We start from the raw sequence: 18025 nt of genomic DNA, 5'->3' as shown, positions 1-18025 counted from the left end.
CCTACTTGGTAAAAGCTTTGTGACTGTTAATGCGAGTTCCTTTGGATTTGGTGCTGATTTAGTTAAATTGCTGATGGCAGCGAGAGCACAGCCTCATACATTTCTAGAGCATTGTGTGTGGGAGGGTTGCACTACAGCACAATAGAAGGAGAGGTTGTATCTTGTGTATGAGATGCAGCAAAACTAAAGACATTTCTGTGGGCAAAGTCATTTGTTTTGATGACTGATCATAAAATGTTGATTTATATGATGAAGGGGCAAAGATTTCAGCAGGGCATCTTGTAGATTAGATTAGTTTCTAAGTTGCAAGAGTTACATTTTGAAATTAGGCACATTACTGGTGGCAAAAACGTTCATACTGATTGTTTATCTAGACTGTCATATAACTCTTGCATGGATGCGCTTGTTTTGGATCAACAGGAGTGCATAGTTGCAGCTCTGTATGCAGTTGACATGTGTGATGGTGCCATTTGTGAAATAGAGTGGTTAGATATGTGTAAATCAGACAGCCAATTCACAATTGCAAAAAAAAATATTTGAAGGATGGATGGCCACCCAAAAGAAATCTAATAGTTAGTCTGCAAAGTTTTGCACAAGATTCCATATTATGTCTGATAATGGGGTACAGTTTGTCTCCAACAAGATGGTGAATTTTTAAAAAAAGTTCTGTTATATCAAACATGAAAGAGTCTCTATGTATTATCCCTCTGCAAATGGCCAAGTTTCATAAAAGAAGGCATAGAAACTGCCTTGGCTAATAACACATTTGTTTTTAAGTTTTCTAGAGACAAAGTTTTGAGTTATGAATACACTCCACATTCAACTACTGGATTTTCTTCATATTGTTTGATGAGGGGAAGGGAAGCTTGAATATTACTGAATGCAAATTTGTCAAAGTTTTCAGTGCTAGATACTGATACCAAAAAGGAGATTAGTGTGGTAAGGAGGAGGTTGCACGCTAAGCGGATAATCAATAAAGGTTATCATGATGTTGTAAATAGAACCAAAGCCAAAAGTGTAGTTAAGGGTGATTGATACTAATGGAGCAGCGCTATTTTAGCTCCACCCTTACACGTCACAGAAGCACAATATATATGTGCCTTTAGCACCATATACTATGTGTGCCTAACTTTATTAATGAAAAGTGAAGTATTGAAATTTATTACTGAAAAGCATTCACTGTAGAACATTATAGATTCATAAACTTGTGCACACTTATATTTAGCTTAACCATGAATGAAGTGTAGTTCTCATACATATTTACACTCATGTCTCAAGTTGTGTTGCATTCATTTGAAATACACCACGTATGTAAGCATGAATTCATTTATCTATGTTCGCATTTAGCTTGCTTGATTTATTTTGAAGTTTTACATGCACATATAATCATTTACCTCAAGTGCACATTGTGAAGGTTTACCATAGATAATTTAACTAGGCCTGAAACTGAAATGCATTTTGTTTGCCTTGCATGTTCTCTCCTCTGCAGGTGTGGTTTCAAAGCTTCAGTAGCTAGAGAAAGGAGTGATGTGTATTGGAGACAGTGAGTGCTAAAGAAAATCTTGACATAGACTTGAACAACTAATAAGTTGAAGAGGCCTCCTATTCATCACGTATCAGTAACGGTTTACTACCTAAGGTCGGGTAAACTTCCAGGTTTTGTGGGATGAGAAAATCTGAAGATGTTGCCAGTGTGCTATGTGGAGTGCAATACCAGTCCCTCGAAGGGTGGTGTGAGGATCGGATGATGAGAATGTGTCTATATGTTTTAATTAATGTATTCACTGTTAGAGTTTATGGCAGACCCTTTTTGGACTTTGAGAGGTACAGACCTCTCTGCTTACCCTATTCTCACAATTGTAAAGCTAAGCTATATGCTGAACACTTGTTTCCTATTTGAAAATTTCTACTGACATCTTCATGTTGCTGACACTTTCCAGCTTCTAAAATGTCACCTTCCTGCTTCTTGAATTTCTCTGAGATTTGTCAATAATGAACCATTCACAATCTAAACTTAGAGCCCTGATTAGATGATTTTAAGATTTATACATGTTGAGAAGAACTGTTTTTCACCATTTGTACTTAAGTGGCGACATTGTCGCATAGCTAATGCTATCCGACTGAATTGACAGCATTGACTAATGCTTCTTTTTTAAATTCTGTATTCAAATGATGCTTAATTTGCATTGATTATTAATGTGTACTAAGACCACCTAACTTTAGTTACCGATTTCTGGTTGTTACTGTTTGGTCAAATGGGCTACATGAATTTTAAATGTTATGGATTTAAACCCTTTGCCTCACAACCACAAAAGTCACTCGAATGATAATTATAAATGCAAGCCAATTCGCCATTACTTATACGTAAGCCCACTAATATTTTAAAAGGTGAATCCAAGTTTACTGATCCAGTTCAAGTTATAAAGGTATCAGCTAGAGCTGTTGTTAAAACATAAATGGTGGTGGAACAACAGTTCTGTGGGTGTTTTCAAACGCGAACAAGAGAACATTTTGCGCCAGTACAAAACATGTATGGATGCTTCTGAATGGCAAGCTTGTACTTGTTTGGAACTTGTGTCAATAATCCTTAATAGAAAAGATCATTCTTTTTTTATCAGTGCTGAAACGGTGGTGATGATAACATCACCGACAAGGAAGTGCGTCTAATGCTCGCTGTGTAGACGGATTCGAGCATGTTACGAAGAGGGTTGTCGAAGCGGCTTCAAAGTTTCAAGATTTCGTTTTATACGAAATGTGTCCGGTTTTGTATTATTCTATTCTCGTTTTCCTGTTTTTCTAAAGGGACATGCTGTAGCAGTGTGCATTAGAATGCCGACGACATATATATCAGTTTGTATTATTAAGCTATTTATGTGTTGTTTCTGTGTCTCATTTCACACAAGACGACCTCTACACTGTCACTCACTTAAAACATCCCAGTTGTTGCTGCCTTCAAAGAAGAGCGGTCGCTTGACAGATTGAACCAGACACAACCAGTACTTCTCTCTTCTGGTAAGACCTCCGTTGTAGCTCTTTCATTGGTTACTAAACTTCAGCCCCTTTTTCCTGCCGTCCAATGAGCCGCCTCCATGTGCCAGAGCAAGGGGTGAGAGTTGAAAGTTTACATCCAAGATGGCGGCAGACAGACTGCGGCGTTGGCATTGATCAGCTGGCGCTTCCTTCGGTGACCTGGGAGCCCGTGCGAGGAGTGTGGGCGGTCTCGGGCAATGCTGCCCTAAAGGATACCTACGCTCTTGCCATGGCGGCGCTGGCGGCTCTCCTCGCGCTGGGCTGGCAGCTGCTGCACGCGCTGCTGCTGGCCTGGCGCGCGCTCTGCAGCCGGGGCTGGGCGCGAGGGCTCGTGCGGGTGGCGACTGCCCTGCTTGTGCCGGGAGCGCTGGGATTTCGGCCGTTTCATGGGGGTGGCGGCAGGGCTGTGCCCGGCAGGAGACGGGGACCCAAGGCGCTACGATTCGAGAACGGGCACAAGTTGCCAGAGAAACTGCCGCTTCACGTGGGGCTTTTGGTAGCGGAAGAGGAGCAGAGTTTTCCGGACATGGCAAGCTTAGTGCTGTGGTGCGTGGCCGTGGGCATCTCCTACGTGAGCGTCTACGACAACCAAGGTAAGAGACCGTGACCTAAGCCGTGACGCTCCACGTCGATGCTGACGGGAATTTTAATAGGACCATCCTTTAAACTATCAGATTGACAGTTGGGCATATCTATGACTGCCCACAGGGGTACACCTTCCTAAACCACCCTTTACTTGTCACATTACTTCGTGTTGTCCTCCCGAGTCTACTAGGCTTTTGTGTTTATGTATAAAGCTTGTTCTGACCCTGTTCTATTTTTATTACATAGCATGTGGGGCGCTGTAGCCTTTGGCAACGTCTGTATCGCACAATGACGCGTGTTTGTGTGGACGGCAGGGTTGTTCGCTGTGAGCCCACCTTGGAAGTGTTCCCCTGTCATTTATTTTATTTATTTATTATTTATGCGTTTTTATATAGCGCGGACTTTCCAGGTAATCTGTTTTACAGTCCTCTTTTATATGATTGTAATTTGAGGAGGCTTACCAAGATGGACTGCGTTATTGTCATTATTTTGTTATTATAGGAAGTGAGTGCTTAGCCTCTATGCATATTTGGGACCTGCACAGTGGTCACTTTTGGCCATCCGTTCGTTACAGATCTCTTTGGTTTAGAATGCCTGTTTGTTAGTTTAGAGTGGTTATTTAAGTTTACTGGTATTTAGTGTATCTCTGCCGTCCAGTTGCCAGTAATGTTCAACACATCCTTCCATACATTATGCCTGTCCCATTGATGAGTTGGGATCAGGTAATATATTGGTGTGTATATGATATGGTGACAAGGATTACATTGATGCTGTGAGTACGATCATAACGTTTAGATGAATTATCTTTCATTTTATGGTTGGAAGTATAAGGTAAAGTTTACATAGTTTACTAAGCATGTGAAGTCTGGTGTGGGAGTTGTGGTTGGAGTCCCATGTACTGTAGCTTACTTGTCTTCAGTTGCAAAGTGGCTGAGGTAACTTTGTGTTGACAAGAGATGCGTTGTTATCATATGCATCCGTATTTCAGGTCATTGTAAGGTTATGCTGGTTATAGCTCCCCAGTTTGGATTGAATGCCTGTACTATCCATCCCACAGCTCTCAACCGTGCTTACATTGGTAGGATAATCATTCTGAGTTCTGTCCCAGGATCCTATCCCAGAGCCTGCGCTTGATGTAATTTCCTTGGGAACAGCCATGTTGTCATCGCTCTTCTGATATTTAAATGCTATTATTAAAGTGTTTACAGGACTGGCATTATACTCTCTTGGGGGAGGGGGTAAAGGTGGAGGAGAAGTTTTTCTGTGTCATTTTGCATTTGTTGAATTTTGTCCTATTATGAAGGAGGGAGAGCCAAGGTATAGGTTATTGCCTTAGTTGACCCTGGCATTCACAAGTGAGGCTAGTTTGCAGTTTTTGTTGCCATCAGAGTTATGGGAAAATGCAGTGTTTTCATTGTGTAAAAGACGCCTCTTGTGGCTTTATCACGTGATCTGAGGTACAGTCCATGGTTACTTCTATTTTCCTGTTTGGCGATTGAGTTTCTTGAGCCACATGTCGGTGAGTTGTTGCTTTCGCCAGTGTCTACAGTTTATGATCTCCATGTGTGTGGTGAGGAGTAATAGGCCATTAATGGTCATCCACATATCTAAGGCGTGAATGCAATTACCAAAATCTCAACTTGTTGAGGTCTTCTGGGTCTTACATTTTTTATAAGGATTTGCATATCATCTGCATAGTTGTAACTTGTAAAATTGAGTGATCTAATTAGTACCAGTAAAAGGATAGATTAGTGTGTTGAAGAGGAGGGATGATTGACCCCTGAGGGTCTCCACAATATTGGGTAAGAGGGACAGGTATGAGACAATCAATATTAAGGTTATTTTGTGTATTCCAGTGATGAAGTCTGTGTAGTAGCTCTGGCAATGGAGTTTGTCAAGTGCTGAGTTCAAAGGCAGTAAGGCCACGCTGTTCTTGTTCACTGAGGTTTAGGTTACTCCATAAAGATACGAAAGGATGATTTTGCTTTTTCCTGGTTTGAATCATCCAGATTGTTTATCCAATGTCAAGTTATATTCCTTAGTAAAATTGAAGAGTTGAGTAAAAGCAGTGTTATTTCTTTTACAAATAGTTTACATACGAATAGGCTTTGGAGATTGGCATATTGGTTGCAGGGGTGGAATGGGTCTAGATTCTTCTTCAGGAGTCGTCTAATTTGTACGAGTTTTTTGTAGCTTGGATAAGAAAGATCGATGAACTGTTCAGTAAGCCTCGGATATATCTCATTAGTATCTTCCCATATTGAAATAATGGTCTCACTTGAGCTTTCCATTAAATGTTGGATGGATGTTTTGTAAGGTGTAGGAAGGCAGACAATGATATGAGCTCATTTTCAACAAAAGGCGGAAGTCGCACTCGTTAAGAAATTACAAAGATGATGCTTTTAGTCCAAAAAGTTTTCTTCTTTTATTTAGGTAATGTTACCAAGTGAAACACACAGCCAACGCGTTTCGTTACTCGTCGTAACTTCGTCAGGGCTGGAAATAATCATGACAAATACAAATTACATACAATAACTGTACAAACAAAATTAAACATAAAACAATAATAAATACAATGCGGAATGGAAGAAACCACAATGATATAATCAAAAAATGTTACAATCAAGAGACATATATACATCACGATACTAATTCACAAACATACAAAGTGACAATAAATATGTACAGTGATACCACATTATATATATGTGTGTGTGTATATGTATATATGTGTGTGTATATATATATATATATATATATATATATATATATATATATGTGTGTATATATACATCTAATTATTAAAAACATATTTATAAGCCATGTGCGAGGAAGGATGGATAAAAATAATAATAAGAGATATAACTAGAAAAAGAGAGTAAAGGAAAAGGATATAGAGAGATCTTGAAGTACAAATCTATAGTGTAGACTGCAGTAGAAGAGAACCAGGGAAGTGTGTGTGTGTATGTATGTGTATGTATATGTATATATATATATGTGTATATATATATATATATATATATATATATATATATATATATATATATATATATATATATATTTCTTCGAGAATGGTTACTAACAAGCGTGGATTTTTAATAAAAACGGAAGGGGCAAGAAAAAATCCTGATCTCATAATCAGAAAGAGTGGAGGAATCTAGTGATTGTGACGCATTATTTACACGCGCTCCCAAAGATCAGCCAATTTATGTCATAAACAATCCTGGGAATAGGAGCCCAGTATAAGGAACCACTCACCATGTGCTCTACTGCTTGAGGTGAACCAGAGAGCTGATTATCGTAGACGCAAAAGTGGGTAAGGATTACCAATTCCACAGCTTTAGGAACCACTGCAATCAAATTTTAATAAACAATAGACATATATTAGGAACCATGATTTATCATATCGACTGACCTAGTCTAATCTCATGATCAGAAATAGCGGAAAGAATCTAAAGATTGTGACATATTAATTCCGCACGGTACCAGCGATTAAATAATTTATGTCATGAACAACCCTAAAGAAATGGGTCATTAAAAGGGACCACTCACCATATGCTCTTCTGCTAAGGGTTAACCAGAGAGCTGATAGTAGTAAACACGATCATGGATAAGGATTACCAATTCCACAACTTTAAAAAACACTGCAATCAAAATTCAACAAAAATAGGCATACATTAGGACCCATAGTGTGTCATATTGGCTGACTTAATCACAAAAGAAATGAATAAATCTTTAACGTAAAATAAAAAATGCCATTAGCGTTTGACGGAGCCATGTGACAATCATAATTCATGTATAAAGAGGAAATGAACTGGTTGGTTAAACAAGTCATCTCCTCATCATTGCCTCAATGGCAAGATACTGACGCAAGAGGAACAAATTGCTCAATGTTGGTTACCATCAAGCACAACCCATTCAGAACGTATTTGATGCGTGTAGAGTAATCCCCAACCCTGTTTAAACACTACATCAAATTATAACATCATCTCACCTTGTCGCTAAAAAATTCACATATGTCAGAAAGATGGAAACCAGACAATACTTTAGTGGTATCCTATGAAGTCATGAACGCTGTAAAGTATAAAACAAAAAACAGCTATTATGTGAACAGCAAAGCAGTGAGCACTTACAGTGGTGACGAGAAAAGGGTAGATCCCGTCTCGGAACATGCACATTGAATACTTGTGGCATCTTTACAAGTAGACATTGTGCCCAACCAAGTCCCATTTCCTAAACCAACAGTATGGACCGGTCTTTCAAAAGTCGCTAAATATCCCAAACATAATGGCTAATTCAGCTGTAATCAATATCATAGTGCCTTACCTAGCACAACCGTAAACTCCCAAACAACCCTTATGGTGATTGGTTGTAAGTCAACCTTATAGACCAGCTATCCTAGTGGTAGCATGGACAAAGCAGTCTTAGGCTAAACTCTTTTGGCATGTGAAGCCATATGTTTTACCACATATAACCCCTTTGATACCAGATGAAAGGACACCACACAGGTTGTTATGAAAATAAACAGTATATTTATTAATAACGCACACCTCTGAACTCTTTATGAGGTCAGAGGGCTAAGCACATGACAATCTCTTAGGAGACGCACAGCGGCCTGACACACTGCTGACCGCTGGAAGGAGGTTGTGACGCCTGACCAGCAACCTTCGAAACTGACAGAGCGGCCAGCGGAGAGGAGGTAAGCCCCGCAGCGGTTGTGTGAAGACACTGGAGCAGCTCCCATTTAAATAGCGAGGGGGAGACAGGAGACGCTTGAGGTGCGGAGTAGCAGAGAGGTCGCCGCTGGGACTGTCTGCAGAGCCCCGGGGCGCGAGACGATCTAGGTGTCCCCACGCACATCCCCTTTGTGCTGGTGAGTGCAGAGGGGGCTAGGCGGCGGAAAGCACTATCACATCGGCTGAGGCGAAACGCATCCCACAGGAAGAGAGAAGTACCTCTTCTGCAGCACACCGGGTGTAATATAACACGGAACAGTGCTGTGCTGAGAGGAGCGATCTCTGCTTTTTCCCAGCTAGGGACATTCGGCCTTGCTAAACCGACGCCCCGGCTTGGAGCTCAGCTTGAGGTAGCGAGGCACGGCAGGACTGACTGTGGCCACGGGAGAGCGGATGGCCTGGGACACAGGAGATCTGCAGTGCATGGGATCACAGTGCTCTTCTCTTGAAACTGCTGCTTACACAACAAGCTCTTACTAGAGAGCTCTGATACATTGGCCCTTTTTTTTTTTGGAGGGAGACAACAGGGTGTAAACCCGTGCTTGGCCGCCCGGACACCAGGAAGTGGCCTGGGCCCTGAGAGGGGAGCCATTGGTTGGGGGCAGGAGGCAGAGAGAAACTTAAGGGACTTATACCAGACCACCGGGAGAACCACAGTGCCCTGGTCCAGATAACATACATATCGCAATCCTGAGTGGGATAGCGACCATGGGCAAGACTGATAGGACCCAACCAAAGATAACCTTTGAGAACACAAAAAAGCAATCAGACCAAGGAGTGGAGGAACAGCCACTACAGCAGGAGGACTCAGGCGCAACTAGCGGAGTAACAAATGTTGAAGTGCAAGCAGCCTAACACTGTTCGATGAAAACATACAGCTGCACTCATACTCTCACCTCCTAGCTTAAACCCTACACCAGGCTAGGGGCCCGCAACGTGTTATTTCCCCAAAGCCTCATCAAACCCCTAAAGAAACTGAAGCACTTTTGAGGATCCTACACCGGGCTAGGGGCCCGCAACGTGTTATTTCCCCTTTGCGCTCCAGTCTCTCCTGCAACAGTGAGTACATTGTTCGTTTCACACCGGGCTAGGGGCCCGCAACGTGTTATTTCCCCTTTGCGCTCCCGTCTCTCCTGCAACAGTGAGTACATTGTTCGTTTCACCCCTTGTACACCTGACCTCCCAGATTGGGCACTGTGACAACTCGGGCACTATGACTGCTATAAACGCTCAAACTCTGCCCTCTAACAAAGCTGGCGCCTCAGCTCCACACCTTCTAGCCCACCTCTAAGCAAGGAAGTGCAGCCTGACTCACGCTATCGGAAAGCAGGGACTGTCCACCCGATCACATGTTAACGTGCTCGACGCTCCCCTGCCTTCCCGTGACCCCAGGACACCTCCAGAGCGAAACTTACAGGTACCGGAGCCACCTTCAGCCGCCAACATCGCCCTCCCCGCAATCCTCTAGTTGATGCTGGATCATCTACAATTTGGCTGTCTTCAAGGACTCTCCGGCTCGCGGATACCAGATACAACCTTGGTGAATCGCGTTACCTAGCGCAACACCGTAACTAAACAAGGTACTCTCACGCCCTTCACTACCTTCAGGATGGCTCGAGACCGACCTTCCCCTTCCCCTCAAGTATTATCTACCCACCTGAAACCCCACAGCCGTAACTCCTTCACCATCATCTTCGCCCCCCTCCTCTCTACTAAATCGAGACGCTCTTTCAAACAGAAACTTATCCGTCAACATAGGGAAACCCTCATCACAGACATCTACCACTCGTCTGCAAATGGTCCGACTAAGATGGACCTTATATTCCATACTGAGAGACCTGATTACTGGATCTCCGTGATCAGAACGCAACTATTTATCGCCAAAACCACATCCACTCCCCATAGTTGCAAACTTACCACTATACTCCCTTTTAGATCGGTCGGTAGAGGCTACACTACGGTGACCATCTACACCAACGGCACGGTCCTTATCCAGGCCAATAACGAGAACCTTGAAGCCTTCGACATCCTTTTCCCCACATTAAGATCAACCTCCCCAACCCTACCTCACTGCGCCGCAACCCTCTCTCCGCCCTCCCTCACTACTAACAGAGAAGACTATGATCCTCTCCTCCATGATATCTTTCCTGCCTGCTACGCCCCCCCTCGCCCCATTGTCTCACAACGGGCATTTACTACCAATCAGCCACAACAGGAAACTCCAACCCCTCCTTCAATCCCCTCTTCCAACAGCCACACCTCCCCTAGTTACCGCCTCCCTCATCCCCCTACTGACAATACTTCCTCGCCTCCAGGAACCTCACGCCCCACGAACTTCATCCCAACTCGGTCACTCAAAGCCTCCCCCTGTCCCTTCCCCTCCCCGTCCTCCGTCTTCAGCAACCCCCCTCCCCTCGAGTCTCATCCCTGCTCACAGTCACTCAAAGCCCTCCCCTGTCCCTTCCCCTCCCCTTCCCCCGCCTTCTCCCTGATCCCTCAACCTGATCCCATCAACCGCACTCTGATCCCTCAACCCGATCCCATGAGCCTCATCCCAGCTCAGTCATTCAAAGCCTCCCCCTGTCCCTTCCCCTCCCCTTCCTCCGCCTTCAGCAACCCCCCTCCCCTCGAGTCTCATCCCTGCTCAGTCACTCAAAGCCCTCCCCTGTCCCTTCCCCTCCCCTTCTCCCCTGATCCCTCAACCTGATCCCATCAACCGCACCCTGATCCCTCAACCCGATCCCAACCCCCTCCCCTCGAGTCTCATCCCTGCTCAGTCACTCAAAGCCCTCCCCTGTCCCTTCCCCTCCCCTTCCCCGCCTTCTCCCCTGATCCCTCTACCTGATCCCATCAACCGCACCCTGATCCCTCAACCCGATCCCATGAGCCTCATCCCAGCTCAGTCATTCAAAGCCTCCCCCTGCACCTTCCCCTCCCCTTCCCCCGTCCTCTCCCCGGACCCCTCAACCCCCCAACCCGAACCACAACACACCTGGCGCTACCCCAGATACCCCAATCCCCTCCCTCAACTCTGTGTCACAACGCCTCGCGGCTCTCGAAAACCAGATTGTCACAATCACCCAGGGCCTACTGGAGATCCTTTCTAACCTAGGTATAGCCCGCAGACCCTCCAAATGCCCCTCGCTGACGGCTCACTCCGGCAACGCTAACCGCTCTCCTAGGCCCACAGAAACCTCTAGTACCCAGCTTCACTATCCCCCCCCACAAGATCTCTGAATCCTGCCTACAGCAGACTGCAAAAACCGAAGACCCCTTCCCTAGGTCCAAGACTCATACTCCTTCCCATACTCCTCCAAACCCCCTTTCAGACACAAAACACTTGACTTCAAGGCCTTTAAGATCAGCAGCACCTATGTCAGACAGCGAAGCAGCCCAACTAGCCGCCACATACAACACCCCCGCCTTAGATTCTCCCAAATCCAAAATCCAAGTAATCTCAGGTCACCGGAAAGTCCCTCCTAGCACTAAACCTCCGAGATACCCGGTTCTCACCGCCATACCAAGGGAGATCAAAGATAAATCGGCCAGCAATCAGGAGCAATTCTCCAATTGCTTGCTAATCAACTGTAGATCGGCCTCACTGCACGCAACAGAACTAGCTGAAGCCATCCTCACTCACAATATTGACATTGCGTTCCTCACAGAGACCTGACTAAATAAGATATCCCCTCCCTGCCTTGACTTGCTGGTACCACCTGGCTTCTCCCTCATTACCAAAGACAGGATAGAGCATAGGGGAGGAGGGGTGGCTATCATCCACAAGGACAGCCTGGACATCTCGGAAACCACCTCTTTTGACTACGATTCATTCGAATGCCTATCCACCATCATCAAGACCAATGACAAAGACTCTCTATGGTGTCACCTGCTCTACCACCCCCCAGGTAAAAACAACCTTTTTGGAGAACAACTTTCCGACCTGATTGCACAAGGCGCACTCGGTGACTCCAATAACCTAATTCTTGGGAATCTGAATCTTCGCTGGAATGAGACATACAATCCCCTAATCCAATCGCTATCCAGCCTCCTTCATGATAACAACCTGCAACAACATTGCACCGAGGAGACTCATTACAAAGGAGCCACACTGGATGCTATAACCTCACAAAAGAAATCAATCACGATCAACCGCATTCTTCCCGTCGACTGGTCAGACCGCCACATGATCCTCTTTCATATCAATCACCCCATTACCTCACATAAACCCCCCCAAATGGATAAGAAACCTCTCTCAAATACCCCTGGATATCCTAGATGATCAGTTAAGCTCTCTTCTTCCGGCCAACAAAGCGCACCTTTCCACCAATGAGCTCATCGACTGCTACAACTCCGTGCTAGTGTCCATACTCGACAAACTTGCACCACTAAAGCTCAAAAGAAGCAGAGTTATCCCTTCCAGAACGTGGTTCAACGCTGACCTCAACGCAGAAAGGAGAACTCTAAGAGCCAAGGAAAGAAAGTGGAGAAACAACCCAACGGCCATCCTTCGTGATCAACTGAAAGCAGCCCGAAGGAAATACAACAACCACATAAAAAAAAAAATCCAGCTTCTTGCGCGAGGCACTGGACAAAGCCAAAAATAGACCGAAGGAACTTTACAGCATCATCAGGCAACAAATGTCCAAACCACTTTCTTCTTCTGTGCTAGCGTCCAAAGATCTTTGCGACAATTTCACCCACTTCTTCAACGAAAAGATCACAAAAATTGAACTTTCACTTGACCCCAACAATTCACACCCCAAGAAGACCAGTTCGGCTGCTCCTCAGGCTCTCTCTCCCGGCTCTTTGAGCACCCCCTGGCTTAGCTTCCGCCCCGTCCCAGACGCAGAGATAATTTCGCTGATCTCGTCCTCCAAACCATCAGCTCATATCTCTGACCCCATCCCTCCCTCACTAATCATGAAAATGAAACACTCTCTTGCACCTATATGGGGCAACATCATAAACAGCTCCCTAAAAAACGGAGTGGTCCCTGACTGCCTGAAAATTGGGCAAGTTACCCCCCTGCTGAAAAAAACAGGTCTTGACTCAACAGACCTGAACAACTTCAGACCAATATCTAACCTCCCTCTACTAGCCAAAACATTGGAACGCTGTGTACTCCTGCAACTGACTCATCATCTGGACAACATCAATCTCCTAGACCCCCTCCAGTCTGGCTTCAGACAAGGATGCAGCACAGAAACAGCGATGCTGAACATCATAGACGATATCCACGGTCTCTGGATTCAGACAAATGCTGCCTCCTCATTCTCCTTGACCTTTCTGCAGCATTCGATACGGTGGATCACAAACTCCTCACCAAGGCTCTTCAAGAAAGAGCTGGCCTCGGCGAAGTAGTTCTCAAATGGTTCTCCTCATTCATACACAACCGAACACAAATAATAAAAATCAAGAATTTCACCTCCGAAATCCAACAGGTCAATAAGGGCGTCCCCCAAGGTTCGGTGCTCTCGCCTCAGCTTTTTAACATCTACATGGAACCCCTCTCCAAGCTACTCAGAAAAGCCAACATCCGCTTTCACCTCTATGCGGACGATACACAAATCTATCGGGAAACTTCCTCTCTCACTGACATACATAGACTTAATGATGTCCTGAAAGATGTTCAACAATGGCTGACAAACAATCACTTGAAACTGAATCCAGTCAAAACTGAGGCACTCCTCATCTCGAACAAGGAAGACAACCCTCAAATCACCGAATGGCTAAAAGCAATCGATGCGCTTAAAGGAAATCTTACGCTAGCTGACTCTGTTAAATCTCTTGGCATCATCTAGACCCCAAACTAAACATGGTAAAACACATCAAGAATGCTGTCAAAGGTGCTTTCTTTAACCTCAGACTGTTGAACAAGATCAAGCCCTACATTTCTAACAAGGATCTCAAACTGGCCACTCACTCTCTGGTACTGTCAACACTAGACTATGGGAACGCAATCCTAACAGGCATCCCGAAATCGAACTTGGCACCGATCAAAACAACACTACATGCTGCAGCTAGAATGATCACCGGCATCAAAAAATCTGATCACATCTCCCCAGCACTCAAGGAACTCAAATGGCTCCCAGTAGAAATGCGTAGTAACTTCAGAACGGCCTGCCTAACCCACAAAGCCCTCCATACCGGCAAACCCGAATACCTGGCAAATAAACTAAAAAAAGCAGGCCAAGCCAGGAATCTGAGAAGCTCTAACTCCTTCCTGGTCATCCTACCCAAAACCAGAAAGAAAAGAACAGCGGACTGCTCCTTCACTGGAAACGCACCCAAAATCTGGAACTCCATCCCCCCGCACATCAGAACTATTCCTTCTTTTGTGGAATTCAAAAGGCAACTCAAATCCTTGTTCCTGATCCGCTCCCTTGGCTGTGGATAACCGGGGTCAGCAAGCAACCCCTGTGTGACTACAGTGAATCCCACAACCATAGAAGCTCGGCAACTCACCCATGTTCCGCTTACAATGTCACTCATTGAATGCTTATACCTTACTTATGTTATGTTCATGTTTATGTTATGTATATGTTTATACAGATTTTTGTCATTCTATTACTGTAAAGCGCTCTGCTACCTCCGGGTCTTGACAGCGCTATAGAAAACTTCCTAAATAAATAAGAGTACGTAATGAGACTTCAGAAACGTGTATATCGCCTCCTATGTCGAAATAAAGGCTGCAGGGAAATACATTTACCCCATAAGTAAGATGTCTGTAACCAATTTCCTCAAAAAAGAGCATGACTGCCACCAGTTTTGCTTATTACATCCATCGGTCCGAGCATATGTATATTTCAACGATATTGATGAGTTAATTGCAAACGGCTAAAAATTGCATGTAAAGCGCTGGGTTCCGTGCAAACACCACCTGGATGTACCAGAGTGCCGAGAAACTTAAATTAATGGCGGTACACAAACCAGGTCCCCCAATCCCATTACGGCAAAAGAGAACCTAATCTAACCCCAAACCCAAAACGGGAAGACCTGTTCGTTTAAATTACAAGGTCAGTAAGGATACAATTTAACCCAGAATCGCAAGGGATTGAAATAAGTGCATGCGAAACTTACCCTAGTCCAAATTGAGAACTCCCGGCATGATAACAGGGATAAACGTATCATATGCTACCCTTGACGTCCACATTTTAAAGCCCGTAATCTCCCGCGTAAATGACGAATCCTAATTAGTGACGTCAATGTGCGTGGGCGTAGTGCCCAGATTCAAGGGTAGACATAAGGAGAGGACACCACCTCAAGTGCATAATAACACTCACAGTGAGGTCCACGGCGGCCATATCTAAATAGCTGGAATGTGGTATCGGCACACATACAGTCCTAGGTGACGATGGTATAAAAGTGAATGGAAAAAGGTAAAAAGGACCGTTCATTACTTGCACGATATTCGTCACATACGGCGAGACAGCAACCATGTTGCAATAACTGCTCCACAATAACATGACGCCCCATATGTAATCACCGACGGAAATTCACAATGGAGAGGCAGCAGCCAATCGAGAGATACACACGGGAATCCACACAACTGTACTTCAAGAGTAAAGGACCTACGAACTCAGGTCCACATATACCCCACTGCGCAACTGCATGCACAAACTACACCAGTGGATCGGGGCATCAACTCCCCACCATGAACTAATGTCTGAATCTATTTCGATATCATGAACCGCATGCACAAGCTGTACCAGTGGATCGGGGCATCAACTCCCAAAAGTGAACTAATGTCTGAATCTGTTGCGATGTCCTTAAACAACTCAGAGCAGCCTCGCCCTTATCACATATGACCGCAACTGAGTTATAAATACCAAGCAACCGGACTGTACAGGCCGTAGTAAGAAATAGAATATACGTACTAAATGACGTATAAAGAGTGAAAGTCAGAGGCCAGAAGAGGATATGGCATAAATTAAAAGAGCACAAACTGATATATTACGTTGCCCCGTTACTAACAAATTCGGTTCTCTAATGTACCGGGTCAGAATGACAGCATGGCACAATCATATAAGCAATGGCAAAAGTTGATTTAACAGTCATCAATATACGTTTTATTTGATAGTTTACTACAATAAAAAGTCAGTGAGTGTCATTCACAGTCATATGCAGTCCTGCAATAATATTGGAATGGCCTTGAGGCCTCAAGGTACCCTAGTCCACATAGTTTCATCGGAAATGGTGGAACTCCCTATCAGTATTATGTCCTTTTAGAGTGGCCTGCAAACGGCAAATCCATTTTGCATCTTTCTGGCGTACAAGCAATTCACGGTTGCCACCCTGTTCACCACAAGGGACATGTTCGATACCATGGAACCATAGTTCCCTGCTATTAGGATGGATTTCATTATAGTGGGAACAGAGTGGATGCCGGCTGTCATTATTGATGATAGCCCTCCGATGTTCCTGTAGGCGCACCTTCAGAGGGCGTATCGTGCTACCTACATAAATGATCCCACATTGACATCCTAGAATGTAAATAGCATGAGTTGTACAGCAATTTATGAACTGATGGATGTCATATCTCTTTTGGGTGTTATAGGAGAAATCGGTGGTTTTGTTGCGGCCATAAGGGTGCATATTACAAGAACCACAAATGAAAAAGCCCTTGGGTTTAGGTGGCAACCACGTGGACACATTTGATTTGTCGTTTACGTAACTGGGACACAGTGTTTCACGTAGGGTCCTACCTCTCCGAAATGTCATAGTGGGGATAGTGCTAATGCTGTTCTTTAGGCCAGGTACCTCTAATAGAAAACCCCAGTTCTTTTTCATTATATCTCTCACTTTGTCACTATTCGTGTTGTACTGAGTGACCAGACTCAAAGGTCTTCGATCAGGGCTATTTGTATCTCTCCATGGCTTCTCTCTGAGTGTGTCGTTCCTAGTCAGGCATCTAGCCTTTGTAACAGCCTTAGACACAATTTTGGGCGGAAAACCCCTGTTCAGGAATCTTTGCTCACAATCCATCAGATTTTGATGGTATAAATCATCCTGGCTACAATTCCTTCGAATCCTGGTCATTTCCCCAAAACGTATATTATTGATCACTGATCGGTAATGGGCACTGGTAGCATGGAGGACCCCGTTACAGGATGTGTCCTTTCTGAACAGTGTGCTCTCAACTACATCATTGTGAACATAAAACTGAATATCCAGAAAGTTAATCTTCTCTTTATTGTGTTCCATGGTGAACCTCACGTTGTAATAGTTGGAATTTAAATATAGGAAATGCTGTTCCCTAGTTCCGGTCCATAGACATATAATGTCATCGATATACCTCCCCCAGTACACGATGTAAAAGGTCTAGGGGGAGGCGCGACGACTCCAGGCATGCTCACTCTCAAACCAGCCCATGAAAAGGCAGGCGTAAGAGGGAGCAAACCTGGAGCCCATTGCTGTACCGAGGGTCTGTTGGTACCAACACTTATTGTGTAAGAAGAAATTGTTGTCCAATATTAGTGAGATCATTTCAATGATCATTTCATTTGAATCAATCAGGCTAGCACTCTCCTTATCCAAGAAGGAGCGTACCACTCTTATCCCAAAGTCCTTTATGATGCGGGTATATAACCCTACAACATCAAAGGTTACAAACCTGAGATCCTCACACCACTGGAAATCTTTTAACTTGACCAAAATGTCTTTGCTGTCTTCAA

At 44.4% G+C, this 18025-nt stretch overlaps 1 protein-coding gene across 1 annotated transcript in view; it reads left to right on the top strand.

Moving 5' to 3' along the window:
* The first annotated feature begins 3076 nt into the window (after positions 1–3076).
* NUS1 (NUS1 dehydrodolichyl diphosphate synthase subunit) overlaps positions 3077–18025 on the top strand; it is a 75055-nt gene continuing 60106 nt past the window's right edge. The window contains exon 1 of the mRNA XM_078648483.1: positions 3077–3623. Coding sequence (XP_078504609.1) covers positions 3077–3623 — 547 coding nt within the window. The remainder of the gene's footprint in view (positions 3624–18025) is intronic.

This window comes from Lissotriton helveticus, chromosome 6 (assembly GCF_964261635.1).
Source record: "Lissotriton helveticus chromosome 6, aLisHel1.1, whole genome shotgun sequence".
Classification (NCBI taxonomy): Eukaryota; Metazoa; Chordata; class Amphibia; order Caudata; family Salamandridae; genus Lissotriton; species Lissotriton helveticus.
Note: the sequence above shows the minus strand (reverse complement) of the source record. Positions and strands in the feature narration are given on the sequence as shown.